Raw genomic sequence first — 14,946 nt, forward strand, 5'->3', positions numbered from 1 at the left:
TCACTGCAGAAAGTGAGCTGAAATCCAAGGGGGTGATGTGTCAGACATTCTGTTCTCTTCCTGTAAAGTTGCTTTTTTGGTGATTTCTATTTATAAACCCTGGGTCTATCTGGAGAGAGAACTCCATCCCTGTGGTTGGAAATAGTATCTCAAGAACTGCCTGAATCTCTATAGCCCTCCCACTTAACGCTGGACAGGGAAGTTGTTTCCAATCCTTAAATTACTCATTCCGTATTAACAACGTTATTAATTACTAATTTTTCTAGCGGCTCCAGCAGAGCCCCCGGGGTTAGGCGGCCGCGGGATTCGAACCCGCGGCTCCAGAACTCGAACCCGCGGCCCCTCGGCTGAGGGGGCGGAGCTTCCTCCAACGGCGGGCGGGGCCGGTGGGTCGGGGGCGGCCGGGGGTAACGGGGGGTAACGGGCGGGGGGCGCGGCACCGAGAGCAGGGCAAGCGCTTGGGCTTAGGAAGGGCCGCCCCAGGCGGGCGGGACAGCGGGGGAGCCCTGCGGGCCTGCCCGGGAACGGGGGGCGCTCCCCGGGCGTGGAAGGTACCTCAGGCCCCCCTCAGGGTCCCCCTCAGGCCTGTGGGAGGCCTCAGGGCGCCCCCGTCCCGTCCGGCTCAACGCCGCCTGTGCCCCCTCAGGGTCGGCGGGTGACGGGGGCGCCTCCATCTGAGCGGGACAGCCCTGAAGCGTTCCTGGTTCCACTAATGCCTGGCAGAGCTCTGGCTCCCAGTCCCCTATGAGTTCATCACTGCTGCATTCTGCTTCGCCCCAGGTAAAACTGAGAGCGCCGTTAACAATCTGCTCTGTTTTGGGTAGGAGGCTTCTCATTGTGCTGCTGAGGGTTTGAGTCATGGACCACAGGTGGTACTGCCTTGTTCTGCAAAGGGCTTCAGTCTAAGGCCACAGGTGGTACCACGAGCAAAAGAAACTTCTTGGAATGGTCTCTATTTATAATATAAACATAGCTCAACTAAAAATAAACCCCTCGAGTTTATAATGAGAGAATTTGTCACTTCCTTGTGTTGAAATGCGTTCCGTGTCTCACCTTTTGTAGGCATTTAGCCCCAATCGCAAGAACAGCATCATTAGGAGGCAGAGACAGGAGCTCAAGCTTTTAATTGCAGAACTCAAGGATCGTGACAGGGAGCTCAATGACATGGTGGCAGTGCATGAGAGACACATCCAGGCCTGGGAAGATGATCGCCAAAAAATACTGAGTTTAGCAGAACGATGCAGCTTGTTAACTAGTAAGTGTTGTGATGTAAAGAATGAGATCTTGGTCTTACAAGGATGTTCAGGTACTTCAACCCCTCAATAACAGTTTTTTCATCATATAGGGAAGTATTTCCTACCCTTCAGCTTTAAATTTTATTGTCTCTCTGAGATCTAAACTTCCACACTGGTGCTGAAGTGATCTGATCTTGAAGGGGGTGTGATGATGAGACAACTCTTTCTCATCTGAATGTGTGAATTGCTTCTGTGAATTATTGTAAAAATAATCTGATTAAATAAATGTGAAGCAAGAGAAAAATTTGCAACCTGCTGGTGAGTTAACAGAGCCCTGTGCCCTGAGGCTCTGCTGCACAGCTCTGAACAAGCACAAACCACACAGCAAAACACCTGGTGAACAGTCTCAGTACAGAGCTCTCCACACAGTTCCTCTTCCATCTGACCTGGGTAGCCAAGGAATCCTCCTTCAAAGTGTGCAACATAAGCATCCAGATCTGAATAGTGTGATTTTAAAACACTGGGTTAAATTATTTCTGAGATTTAAGAAATTGCATGACAGTCTCTGAGATGTTTTCTCATATAACTTTGTCTCCTTCCTTTTCAGGTGAGCTGAATGAGAGAGATGCAATTATAAAATCACTGACCAAAAGGTTAAAGTTATTAGAATCCCAGCATAATGATAGTAAGATAGCACTTGAAAGCACACAACAGAAGTTTAAAGAGCTCACTCAAAAAGTAACAGATTCATCTGTTCACTGCCAGGCTCTGGAGGTAGGGATTGAGTAATGGTCTGATTTTGTAGTCTGGTTTTGCATTTACAGGATGCCTGTGATGAAATGTGACATTCCAGAACTGTGACATGCAGGATATTCAGACCCTTGATCACAAGCAAATTGGGGAACAATTTTTACTCCAGTCCTCTTTTCTCCAGGATCCCACATTGCCATTCACAGTGTTTAAATAACATCATTGATGCATTTACTGGGAAAAAAATACTAACTTTGAATCACTGAAGTAATAGCTGACAATTATTTCTGTTCACTAGGAGAAAAATCAGAGTCTCCACTGCTCAGTTTTGGAACTGTCTGCTAAAACAGGCCAGCTGCAAGCGAGGGAACAGGAGCTTCTCACAATGCTCCAGCTGAAGGTAACATCTGTAACATCTGTCAGCTCACGAGCACTAAATGTGGTCAAACTGCAGTGCAGCTGTTGGTGACAGTGCCACAAGGCTTCTGTCACTGTTGATCTCACTCATGGTTAATTCTTAGGCTTGTTTGAGAAGGGAAATGTAGTCAGCAGTAAACTCTGGTTTATTTTCATTAAAAAGCTTGTTTCCAGGATTTAATTTGGTGATTTTTTTCCTCAAAAGCTCAGAAGGAAATCTGTGGATCACTTTAACCACTGCAGAAAAAATGCCCTGTTGTTTTGTCAAAACCCATCTGTGATATAAAATTAAGAATTCACTGTGTTTCCTATTTCAGGACAAGGCTTTAATTGAAACAACTGATCAGATTACTGAGGTTGCATCTAAATTTAAAATACTGGAGAATGCATTGCGTGCAGCAAAGTTGGAGGAATTCAGTCTCAACAGAGAACAGCAAGACCTCAAGCTGACACTGAATGATGTCGTGTTTCAAGTTAATAAGATAAAAGGTAAATGTTTCTGCTGGGCACCTAATTTAGTGTAGGCCAGCACCATTCCTTTTCAGTCTGGGAAGTGCTACATTTTGTTTTACAGATGTCCTCTCTGAAAAGATGAAAGAAAGCAGCAAGCACCAGGAAGAAATCAGTCACCTGAAGCACGAAAATGGCTGCTTGAGGAGTGAGCTGATACTGGCAGGTGAGGGTGGGCAGTTGGCCTTCCATGCCTTGGCTTTCAGTGGCTCAGAGACTTCTGGGCAGCAATTCACTGATATCTGTGAAAGGAAGCAGCTTGTTACCTGCCTTCCTTGGAGTTTAATAAAAGTATATCCCTTGTGTGCCATTCTTCTATAGAAGCAATATCTGGGGCTTCTGCAGGGACACTTGATAAAATCTTCTGAAAGCACAAAGTTCACCAAAGTGCTTTCTTTAGGTGATGGGTTTGGTTTAGGCTAGTTTAATATACAGGCCTTGGCAAACTGCACCTTGCTCTCCTTCATACCTTTGATTTTGGGTGGAAGAAAATCTTGTGCTTCAGTGGATAGGAAAGGTCACTGCAATTCTTGGGGAAAAACACAGAAACCCTGGCAGATTAGATGGCCAAAGGTGTCCTCTGCTGTGTGATAATTTCCTTGCCTGTCATTTTTAGTCTGCTATTACCTTTGCCAGATATTGAGCCCATGTCTCATTATTTTAAAACCAATAGAATTGGGAATCGTTTTGCTGCACTTCCCTCTACGTGCATGAATTAGAATTAATTAACTGAATTTCTTTTATGCTTTCCTCTTTTCCCTGTTCCTTTCTGAAAACATTAAATCAGTCAGTGAAGCCCAGTATTACTGCTAGTGAAATGAAGCCAGGTGCTGAGGAAAAGTCCAAGGAAAATACTTGATTTTTTTATTTTCTTGTGTGTTTTGTGCTCTTTATCTGGAGGATAAACAGATCCCGTTGATCTTAAAAAAATGTTTTTGTTTTGTTTTGGTACCACCTTCTACTGCTACAGACACAGCATTAGCAATGCACTTGATTTGTGTCTATTCACCTGAAGTAACAAAAATAATTATCTTTTGAAACAGTGGAGGAAGCACAGAGAAAGGATCAACTTTATCAGTTTACCAAGTCTAAGCAAGTGCGGATTGAAAAAGAATTGTCCAGTTTGCAACAGGTACAGCCCTGATTGTGAGGTTAGAGATTAGAGGAATATTCTCAGTAACCTCAGACCTGTGTGGAACACTGCAAAAAAGTTAGATCTAGATATTATTGATCAGGAAAAGAAATCTGTTTGTGCCTTGCTGGCATCCCTGTAGAATGTTGATTTATTTCATTTGGGGTTAAGATGAAAAGCCCGTGGTTCTCCCAGGCTTGGGAAGTCATGGGAAGTGCAGCAGCATTGGGATTGCACACCTGCCCAAGGTGAACTCAGACTAAGGGGCACAGTGTCCTGGCAGATCTGTTTTTCACAACTTAAACCCTGTGTGTTCACCTGCTCTCAGCTGAGGTTCTCAATGCCTGTTCCATGCTTTTGATTGCAAATTATTGGTGGATAGTTACCTTCTCCATTAGGTTTACAAAAAATCCCCTGCAGTGGAAGCCAAATCCCATGATCATCATCCATGTCCTGTAATTCTGTAGCTGTGAACAGCATAATGATATGTGTTAAATATCAGGTAACAGTAATTAATGATATTTATTGTTCAGTGTGATTCCATCTTAGAAGAATATTCTAATCTTCCAGTAGAAATCCGGTTTATTACTGCAAAATGTTATTTTCCTAAATACATACAGAGATGTCCTCTTAGATTTGGAAGTCTTTGTCAATAGTTTGACTACAGGCATTGGTTTATAAGAATGTTTCGAGGATGTTTTTTGGAAGACAAGCACTGTGGTACTACCTGATGATGATGTTCCTGCACCCAGACATTCACTAATGCTCCTCACTGCCTCTAACAGGTCTGTGTAAAGCAGCAGAGGGACTTACACTTCCTTCAGGTCAACTTGGATAGCTCTCAGGAGTCCATGCAAAAGCTTGAAAAGGCAGCAAGTGAAAGGAGGTAAAGACAGTTTAATTTTTTTTTTTTTTTTTTCTTAAATAGATTTTCCTCAGAGAGAGGTTTCACTATTCAGCTCCAGCTAACATCCTAACAGGGGTGGGTGCAGGATGGCTTTGCTGGACTTGACCACAAACATCCAGTGAAGCTTTTAAGTACCTTGTACTTTATTTGGTCAGGAGGGACCATGAACATCAGTCACAGACCAAGTCTTGTAGCAGGCCAGACAGCTCATGATTTTTTTAGAAAGTGAACTAGTCTGGTGGTAGGGATGTTAATCTGACTCCCTACTACTTTGGTTTAAAAAGCAAAGTTTATTTTAGGAAGTAAATTTACAGAATTGGTGCATACCCTGGAGGTTCAGACAGAATCACCATACTGTATAAAACATGAGGGAACTCTCAGACTGATTTTGAACAGTAACAGCCAAATCTGGGCAGATTTTCTGTGGGATTTTGGCAGGATAGAACTGCCTGGTGGTGTGTGAGCTGCTGCAGAACCATGGCAGCAGCCTGTGTTCTGTAGAGCTTTAGGAGTGCACTTGGGGATGCTCTTTACCTGCAGTGTTTCTGACTTGTTTTTGTTGTGCCGTTGTAGCACAGGGGCCACAGTCTCTGCCTCTGAGAGCCCCAGCAAGACAGACAAGGGTAGGACTGAGGACAGCCACAGGATGTTCAAGGAGTGTGGAACTGCACCAGTTCCAGCAAGGAGGGTAAAACCCACCCCTGAGATGTGTGAAGTAGATCACAGACAGTTACTGAATGCTTCAGACTTGGAGGAAACTACCTCAGCGTTCTTAAACCACTGTCAAAAAGCTGAGAAAGGCTTGGCCATCCCTGTGGAAGAAGGAGGAAAGCAGGATGTTGCATCAAGCTTTGATGAGCTAGATGGTGAGAAATGTCATGAGGCAAACAACACCAGGCCATTGAGAAACAGGGAAGTTGCAGAGAATGGAGTGAAAAGCAGAGACCAAAAATCCTTTGAGGTGTGTTTGCCTTCATATGATCATTGGCTTAGCATCAAATCTCGTCTAGATTTGCAAAGCACTTTGATCCAGAACAACATCACATCTGACAAAAATGATAATGAAGAGAGATCTGGCATTCAGTCTGGCCAAAAAAGCAGAGAGTCTCCTGTGACTTGCAAGTCTGAATCTGATTCCAGTATTAATAACTTCATTGTAAATAAAGAACGGTGGAAGCCACTATCAGATCTGGAATGGCTGGAGATTTTCAAACCCAAAAAGGGAGATGGAAATACGTGCCATGGAAAAGAGCAGAGCTGTTTCAAGACTGCACAAGAGATGAAATGTACCTGCTCAAAAAGGTTATGAATTTGTTGCCTTTAAGAAATAAGCATAAGCTAGATGTATGTAGAAACTTAGGTGTATAAGCTCTCAGTATTATCTCAAGCTATGCTTAAAGTAACTGCTGTTTTCAAATTTAGTCTATCAACCCGAAAAGTAACAAATTTAAAATAAAAATAGCTCTTAAAGTATCATGATTCTATTTTTATGCATTTATTTTTTTCTCCTCTCTTATTCCCAAGAGGTGTGTGGGCAGGAGAAGCAGCAATACCATATAACTTAGCCAAATAAACTAATTGAGAAAATATTAGGATTTTTTGAACTTCCAGGTGTTGCTTGTAACTCTCTCATGGGTCAAATATGTTCTGACCAGAGCTGGGCTTGCACAGTGAAGTTTCTGTGGGGCAAGAAACAGATCCAGGTTTTGTGTGATGCTGTAGTGACTGTGTTATTTCTATTGAGAAATCAGACCTTGGCTGGGCAAGAATGTAGGACACAGCTCTGAGCACAGGCTGCTGCCTCTGTCAGGGCAAGAGATGAGATGGCAAGATTTAAAGGACAGCAATCTGTCCACTCTCCAGTTTGTGGGACTCTATCCTTCTGTTTGTGCTGTGGGAGGAAAAGGACATGTGCTTGGGGATGAGCAGGATGAGGTTCCTAATGCTGAGCAGTGTCAGAAGAAGACTCAGGTGTCTCAGTGATGTTGGAATGTCTCTGAGATAAAAACCTGCTCTGCCTTGGCAGAAGTGGTTTTGTGCCTGCATAAGCAAAGGCATTCAGAGCTGGGACTTGCTGTGGGTTTATTCGTTGGTTCCTCTGTTTTCTTTCAAAAAATTGATTTACCAGCTGTATTTTAGAAGGATTTCTGAAGTTTCACAGCGATTTCATTGCTGCTTTTTAGCCAGAGGAGAGGAGCCTTCCAGCTGGTGGTTTGACAAGCACAGTAAATGAACAGCTGTTTAAACCTGCTCAGTGTTTGCCAGCAAGCCTGCCCAGCATCCAAACAGATTAATCTTATGGAATGGAAGGATCTGATGTATGGATGCTTTCATGCTATGTGACTTTTGAAACAGAAATATTGTAGAAATTGTTGCTGCATTGAGACAAACCTGTTCAGAAACAAGGTGAATGGGCAGCCACTGAAAAAGAATGCTGGCCTGGCACATTCCCATGTGCCTTAGCTGAGCTTCACACACTGTGTGGGCTCTCTCTAGTTTCCACTGCCTATAAATCACTGAAAAGACTCCACTCCCTTCTGTTTACTCTGACCTTTCTTATCAACTCCCCCAGCAGCACCAATGACACACTGCCATCCCTCCAAATCCCTTTTGAGGCTGGATCATGAGAGCTGCTTTCACTTTTTGTCTTGCCCTATTTGTCTTGTCCTTGAGTGAATTTTAAGGGAAAAGGAACAAATTCAACCTGGGCAATGCAGCTGGAACAGGTCTCCTCCAGTTAGGAGGGGAGGGGGCTGTGCTACCCATGTGGGATTTGCTGCTGAGCTCTCCAGTTTTCTTGATGCCCACGTTTGGTCCTGGGGCCCTGCTAATTGGAGATGGATTGACTCAGTGCAAATCCCTGCCTGTCTGCTCTCCAGCCTCTGCTGACTCGGATTTGCCAGGCAATAAATCCTCTCCCCTAAATGGGAGGAAGGCAGGAGCATTGCTTCTGTGAAGGGATTAATGGCAGAGACCAAACACAACATTCCTCCTGGGACTTGAATCTGGATCCTCCAGTTTTCCATTGCTGCTTTCAGAGTGCTGATGATGTAGTCTGTGTTTAGGGAAGGGTGCTGGCACCTCCCTGTCAGCCCAGCAAATATTTTTGCCATGAGTTCCTGAGTTCTGGAACAGCCAACAGGGAGGCTGTTAACAGTCAAATACCTTCCCCAAATGGCAGAGGGGATTGTGAAATCCCAGAGTGCAGGAATCATTTCTGTGTGCTCTGACTTGGTGACTTCATTTATGTTGGGCCAACGTTTGCTGCCTTGGATTTTTATCTGAATTCTCATTTTAGAGATGGAGCATCAGCAGATATTTGTTGAGTCTGCTCAAGCTGGAACTAAGCCACTATTCCTGAGCCATTTCCCTGCCTCAAAATCAAACCTTCCTTTCCAACCTGTGTGTTTTCCCTGCTCATCTTATCTCCTCACATCCCTGTTCCAGGCTCCTTGTTCCTTCATGTTTCCAAAGAACCTTTCCTTGTCAGAAACATAGAAATGAGCTTTTCTCTCTCAAAAGAGAGCCTGTTTTATCCCAGTGTTTTATGGGAGAAGTGAAATAGAACACAGCAGACACTCATGAGCTGGCAACTCTCATGGGAGCTTTTTCCTAGATTGAATGTCACTTAAAAATACACTTATTTTTAACAGTCTTGCCAGGTATGGAATGCATTTTTACACCAAAGTAAGTGTCTAAAGAATATCTAATGAAATGTCATCAATTCAAAGATGGTATTTTCTTTAAAAAGCAATTTTTTCATTATTTGCCAATCTAGGCAGGGCTAGCACTCTGTTGTGTTCAGAAATTGATGAATGTGGTTTGCTCCTGTATTTAAAAATAAATAAACCCAAGCCTCTTTGGGAAAGCTCTCCTGTGATCCCTGAAGTGAGATGATGACTGTAAAACATTGTGAAATTCCCTTGAAAGGTACACCTCCAAATATTAATTTGCCTAATGGTTGATTAGAACCAAAAAGGAATTTGGGTGTGAGAGGGGAGCAAGTAGCAGAATATTGGGAAGAACAAAGTATTGCCTTTCATCTGCTCTGTGCAAGGTTAAATACACACTCAAGCACATGGTCATGGAGCTGGTTGAGACTGGTTGAATGTCAAACCCTCCTCCTCAGAGGGTGAAACTGATCTAGGGAAGCTGTTAAACATGGGAATGCTCTGAGGAGCAGGGTTATCTCCCAAGCTTCTTGGTTTCCTTGGCTCAGGGCCCACAGTTATTTATGTTGTGCCACGATTTTCCCTTGAAAGTTTAAAAAGGATTGTGATGCTGTTTCTGACAATGTCTTAATTTTTTCTTTTTTTTTTTTAACAGTGAAGAAGACTTGAATATGAATTCCCTCCACTTGGCTTCCCTCTCAACATCCACTCAGAAGAGCAACATGACTCAAAGTTCTGGTGAAGATTCCCCTCTGGACATCAGTGACCTAGCAGTGCCTAAACCAACAAACAGATACTTCATGAACACAGTCAGTATCTTATTGCACAATGTCCTTGACTGATTTTTAAGGGGAATTATGGGGAGTAATGACTGATAGTAGGAATGTTTCCTGGAATGGAAGAATTGGGGACTCAAATGATGAGACAGTAGCCTTATGGCAAAGATTATAACATATTTTTTAAAAATAACTCCTTGCTGCCTCATTATGTCTTGGACAGCATAAGTATTAATGAGTTTTTTAAAAATGTATAAGGTATTTGGAATTAAAAGTTTCAGGAAAATGGATGCTGGCTAATTGGTAATTCCACTAAATATCTGAGCACACGTGGATGCAGTTATCAGAAGCTATTGGACATTGTTTCTTTCCTGTTCTGCTTGATCTTCCCTCTTTCTCATGTCTTTATTCTCCCCTTTATCCCTGAAGTACCTCTCTTGTGAGTGCTCCATGAACCTACATGTGGAAATGTTAAAAATGCCACTAGGAAAGTGCTCTGTGTTTACCAGAAGCATCAGCAGTTAGAGTCTGTTACTTTGCAGTATTTTGAACATTTCAAAATCAAAATGCTGATTCTTGATGTGTTATAATTCTTCGAAATCCTCCAAAAAAAAAAGATCTTTCCATGACTTTGTCTCCTGCAGGACACCAGTTCCCTGTTCTGGAAGCTGGAGCGCTCGTTGGCCCAGTCCCGACAGATGCTGGCTGATCTGGAGCTCAGCCTCCTCCACACAAGCCCTTCCAACATTCCCAACATCAACAACATAAATAAGGTACAGATTGCTCTCCCAGGACAAGGGTGAGGTGCTCAGGGATACTGATTGGGAACAATCTTTCCCTTATGCTTGGCTTGCACTGCCTTAGCAAAGCATGAGGAGGATATTGGTTATGAAGAGACAATTCCTGCATGCCTTAGTGCTTGAATTTTTTATAGGATTCTGTTTGGCTGCTCAAGGTCATGACAGGATTTGACTCCTGAATGTGTCTGAGCAGATGGAAGGCAGAAGTCATTTTGGGGCAAGCTGTAGGAGGTCTAGAAAAAAGTCAACACTGGTTCTTTCTTACTTAAAGCCAGTGAGATGATTTCTCAGGCTCAGCACACACTCACTGCTTTGCTGTCCCAGAGACTCACAGTCAGAACTTGTTTATTATTACATTCATGGAAAGGAGGGCAGTACAGGGAATAGGTGGTATATAGGATACTTTGGGTGTGAATTTAAACCAGAAGCTCAGCTTAAATAAATGCAGAGTTCTTGTGGGTTAGTAGTTTTAGCTCCTTCATTGCAGGGTCAGAGAGTATATTCAATGGTCAAAGAAGAGAACCTGTATGTAGCTGTCATAGCAGTTTATTTTATGAGCACAAGTGCTGATAAAGTTGCTTTTGAGTATTTGGGCAGTAGAAGTAACCAGAGAAAGGGTCACTTGTTTGGTAGATAAATATCCATAAGAATTTCTACCTTATTTGACAAGGACATTGTGCCTTTTATCCCCAGAAATGAGCACACTTGTACTGCTGTATATCCCAAAGGGATGGTTTAGGCTCCTGGTTTCAGAGCAGTGCTGGTCCCTCATCTTCATCCTCACACATATCACCTCCCTCTAAAAAAGTTGCACTCCTTTTAGCCTTAGATGAACTTGACCAGAACAACGTTGCTGTAAGGAGCAAACAAAGCCATTTTTATAACATTCAGAACCATAAACCCTTCGCTGTGCTGGGCCTGAGTGTAAAGGTTGTGTGCCAGCGTTTGCATAAACTGAAAGGATATTTTGTTCAGAAGTTCCTCTGCAGGATTTCATTCAGTGGCAAAGACAGCAGCAGTTTAGTCTTTTGCAAAGACTCCTGAGTAGGAGGATTCCTGAAAAGCTCCCTGCACACAGTGCTTGCTTGTGGCTCTTGCCCAGCCCCATCAGCTGTCTGGCTCCTGCTCACTGCTTGGCACATCACAGCTCAGCTACTCTGGCTGCCCGTGACTCTGCTTTAGAATCTGATGCTGCATTTTTGAGCTTGGAAATTGGCTTCTCCTTCAGCACGGGGGCTTTGGTGGATAGAAAATGAAGCAAACTCGTGTGTAGTGGCGGGAGCAGATCCTGAGCCACGTCTGTGGAGCTTTGATCTGCACTCAGAGCAGTTCTGAGCAAAAACTCGTCAAGCATGTTTGAGTTAATCTATGCAGGCCAGCTAACCTCTGCTTAAAATCAGGCTTACCTGAGGCTGTTTTAGACTGAGCTTTAGAATATAATAAATATGAGATATGGACTTTAGAATTTAATCAGGGGCAATTGGTACATGCTGGATTCTGTACCCTGCTGGGGGGGAGAGGAGAAGGGGAAATTAAGAAGTGTACCCCTGCTGCTCACCAGCTTGAACCTGGCAGCTCTGGAAATTTTATTCTCTGAGTCCTTTGATTTCCATGTGGTGTTTTTACATTACAATAGAAACAACAGAACTCACAGGAACTCTTCACAGAAGCCAGTTACCTGCTGCAGGAGAAAAAAGATGCTAAGCTTCCTTTTTTTTCTTTTGTGATGTTCCCTGAGCATGAAGGTGTTTTCAGCTTGATCTTTTTTTGTTTGCTTCCCTCTTTATAAATGCACCTGTAATATTAATACACTTTATGGATTTTGGAGATGGGCCTGGCACAGGATTCTAAATGCATTACCAATAAAACTCTTGTGAGTACTGTAACAGCAAACAGACATTAAGTCAGTAAGTAGTTCCTTTAGTCAAATAATTAAACTTTCCTCAAGCATGTTCCTCATCCTCAGGGCAGTCAGATATCACAGCTTCACTCCCCAGTATCTGCACTCTCCTTATTGTAGTTAAAACCCTTCTGTGTGTTACAGATAATGGGATCAAGGATGTGAACATTGTTGAATGAGAGATTGGGAAGTTTTTTCCAGTGCCAAGGCCAAGGGCTGTTTTAGGATACCGTTCCTGGGCTCAGAGCCCCAAAAGTAAAATGTATTGAATAGAGCTGTTTTATAATATCCAAAGCAGCCTTGCCCACAGCAGATTGGTTTTTTTCTTTTTTGAATCAGGAAATTTCTCACTCTGATTATTTGTTCTTCTATTGTGGATTGGATGCTTTCAATAGGCACCACCTTGTCTGGTTCTGAGGACAAAAGAGTAACCAGATATGGTTAAAATCCTGAAAACCACACGAAACTGAATAAGAACCAGGAACAGTGAGAAGAAAAACTGGCAAAAAAAAAAAAAGAGAAATCTTCCAGTGCTGACACAACCCAAACTTGTGCCTGCAAAGGGAGGTTACCCCACAGCCAGCTGGGCTGTGACACTGTGTGGCACCAAGCTTCTGACATGGATCAGCCTCAATCCAGTGGGGAGCTGGTGCTCAGTTCTCTCTTGGATATTCCAGCTGCAGTCCCTGAGCTGTTTGTGCCCTGTGGAGCCAAACTTGCTGTGCCCTGGGGAGTCAGGCTGGTTTGCAGCACCCTCATGCTCTGCTGGGTCTGCATTAAGCCTGGAGACACTGAGTCTTCTCTCAGAGCCCAGAGTGCAGCTGATGGGGCACTTGGAGGAGATGGATGCTGAGTAGCTGGAATGCCAAACCTTCCTCTGCTGTAATGTTCTGTGCACAGAGAGAGCTCTTCTTTTCCTAAAAAGAGCCCTGAGGTAAAAGCAGCTGGAGGTTTTACAGGTTGAAGCCAGCACTGTGACTTGCATCCTGAAACCACTGATGTTACAAAGCTTCAGGAGCAAATCCCCAAAAGTGCTGAGCCCCGTGCTGAGGCAGCAGAGTGGGGAGAGCACGCTGAGCCTACAGAAATAATCACATCTGCCTCGAGTGAGAAAGAGCCAGTGGAGCAGACACACCACAATCCACGGTAGATCCATGACAAGAATGAGTGGCTCTCCAAGTCACTGGCTAATGCATAATTCTGATTTTCTTTCTGTGTTAAAAGGCATTGAATCACTGTGATCAGTTAGATCTGAAGCAGGGCAGATCCAGAAACAACTAAACATTTATGCAGTTTCATACACAGAAGTGATTGTATTGATTTTGGTTGTGTTGTTTGGTTTTAAATTGCTTTGAAACTCATTTGAGGGCAGGTGCACTGACAAACATTAGGGCAATATCCTCCCTAGCTGCCAGTGATTTAGCCATCCTCATCAGTCAGTTGTTTTGTCTCTAGAGAGAGGTTGGGTGGGGGGGAGTTGAAGAACTCAGGAGGAAAGCAGTGAGTACAAAGCTATATTCAGTTTTGGACACTGCAGCATGTGCCACTGCTCATAAATGGTGACTCACTGGCTGGCCTGGGGCACAAAGATCACTCCTTTCCTCAAAGCCAACTGGAAAGGTTTTATTTCCCAATACCCTGGTGGTGGCCCTGGGACTGTTGCCTTTCTGTGAAGCACTTTGTTTACCTTCTCCTCTTTATATTTTTACTCTGTGTTCTTACTCTGTTTGCAGCGTGAAAATGTATGCAGTAAATTCACATAAGTGTTGTTGCTTCAGATATTTTTGAGGGGAAGTGTTCCTGCTTTTTAATAAAAATCTTTCCCATTTTCTGCAGAGGAAGAAGTTGCTTCCATCACAGAGGTAATTCTGAGGACCGAAGATCACCAACCCAGCAGCTCCAATGGAAAGTTACCTCATTTTTTTCTGTGGTCCTCTTGAATGTTTGAAAGACTCACAAGTGGCAAGAAGATGTGACTCTGCAGGAATGTATTTTATCTTGAAATAAAACACAGAATTATGCCAAGATTAACAAAGCTATTTTTATAGCTGAGAGCACAGGTTAAACACTAGCTTGTTTTTTAAGGATCTGAAGTGTGTAATTGTTACAACATAGGAACTATTTTTTTTTTTTTTTTTTTTCTATGGCAGCTCAGAAATATTTATAGAGTATGACACAGCCAAGCATTCTCCTTTTTTTTTTTTTTTAGCATATTGTTTTTGTTCTGGATTTCTTGCCTTGTAGAGAGAGATGAATAATGTTTATAGGAAGTTCCCAATTAGTGTTCTAAGCAGGAACTGCCTCCAATGTTGCTGAAATGGGAGAGCTGTCACCCACAAGATGGGCAGAACAACTTTGCACATTCAGGAGCTGGGCAGAACAACTTTGCACATTCAGGAGCTGGTTCTTCCAACAAAAGTTTTATGGGATCAGGTGTGTTTGCACTGTAGAGGTGGCCAAGTATGATGTGACCTTTTCTTAGCATTTAAACTGGATTTATCTTTGCTGATTGGGCAAGATGTCCTGTTGCCACAATTTAAACTTATTTTTTAACTAAGAGATCTAATAAGCTAATAAAGGTGATACTTTGCTGTGCCCCTCTTGCCCATTTAACACATTTAGCACTTGATTTCTGACACTTCTCAGCACAGACAGGAGTGGGCTGCCCAGTCCTGTCTAGGTTGGCAGCACTTTGGGATACCAATGCCCCTCCCACAGCCCTGTGCCAGCGTTTTTTCCTGCTCAGGGTGGGAGTTTCTGCTCCATCCTCTGCCATCAATTATTGCAGAGGAGCACAACACTCAGTGGATTCCTCTTATTATTAACTCTTTAATTTCATTTTCTGTTC

At 43.3% G+C, this 14,946-nt stretch overlaps 1 protein-coding gene and 1 long non-coding RNA gene across 2 annotated transcripts; one reads left to right on the top strand and one right to left on the bottom strand.

The window, feature by feature from the left end:
* Positions 1–404: 404 nt before the first annotated feature.
* On the top strand, positions 405–14,123 carry CCDC62 (coiled-coil domain containing 62). Its single transcript, XM_079322123.1, has 13 exons — positions 405–551; positions 647–780; positions 1,063–1,255; positions 1,843–2,009; positions 2,284–2,385; positions 2,720–2,891; positions 2,977–3,078; positions 3,956–4,044; positions 4,830–4,930; positions 5,525–6,253; positions 9,278–9,431; positions 10,043–10,171; positions 13,935–14,123. Exons 2-13 carry the CDS (start codon positions 745–747, stop codon positions 13,962–13,964), a joined length of 2,004 nt encoding a protein of 667 aa, XP_079178249.1. The 5' UTR covers positions 405–551; positions 647–744; the 3' UTR covers positions 13,965–14,123.
* LOC306810064 lies at positions 14,119–14,785 on the bottom strand. Its single transcript, XR_013776375.1, has 2 exons — positions 14,513–14,785; positions 14,119–14,481 (listed from the first exon to the last, which is right to left on the bottom strand). It is a non-coding gene; the product is annotated as an uncharacterized lncRNA (long non-coding RNA).
* Positions 14,786–14,946: the final 161 nt, after the last annotated feature.

The sequence above is a fragment of the Erithacus rubecula genome (assembly GCF_903797595.1).
Source record: "Erithacus rubecula genome assembly, chromosome: 19".
In the NCBI taxonomy this organism is placed as follows: domain Eukaryota; kingdom Metazoa; phylum Chordata; class Aves; order Passeriformes; family Muscicapidae; genus Erithacus; species Erithacus rubecula.

Coding starts and splice junctions, on each gene's coding strand:
- CCDC62 (XM_079322123.1), top strand. CDS start 745: ATGAGTTCATCACTGCTGCATTCTGCTTCGCCCCAG. Junction 4,045..4,829: donor AATTGTCCAGTTTGCAACAG/GTACAGCCCTGA, acceptor TGCCTCTAACAG/GTCTGTGTAAAGCAGCAGAG. Junction 9,432..10,042: donor ACAGATACTTCATGAACACA/GTCAGTATCTTA, acceptor TGTCTCCTGCAG/GACACCAGTTCCCTGTTCTG.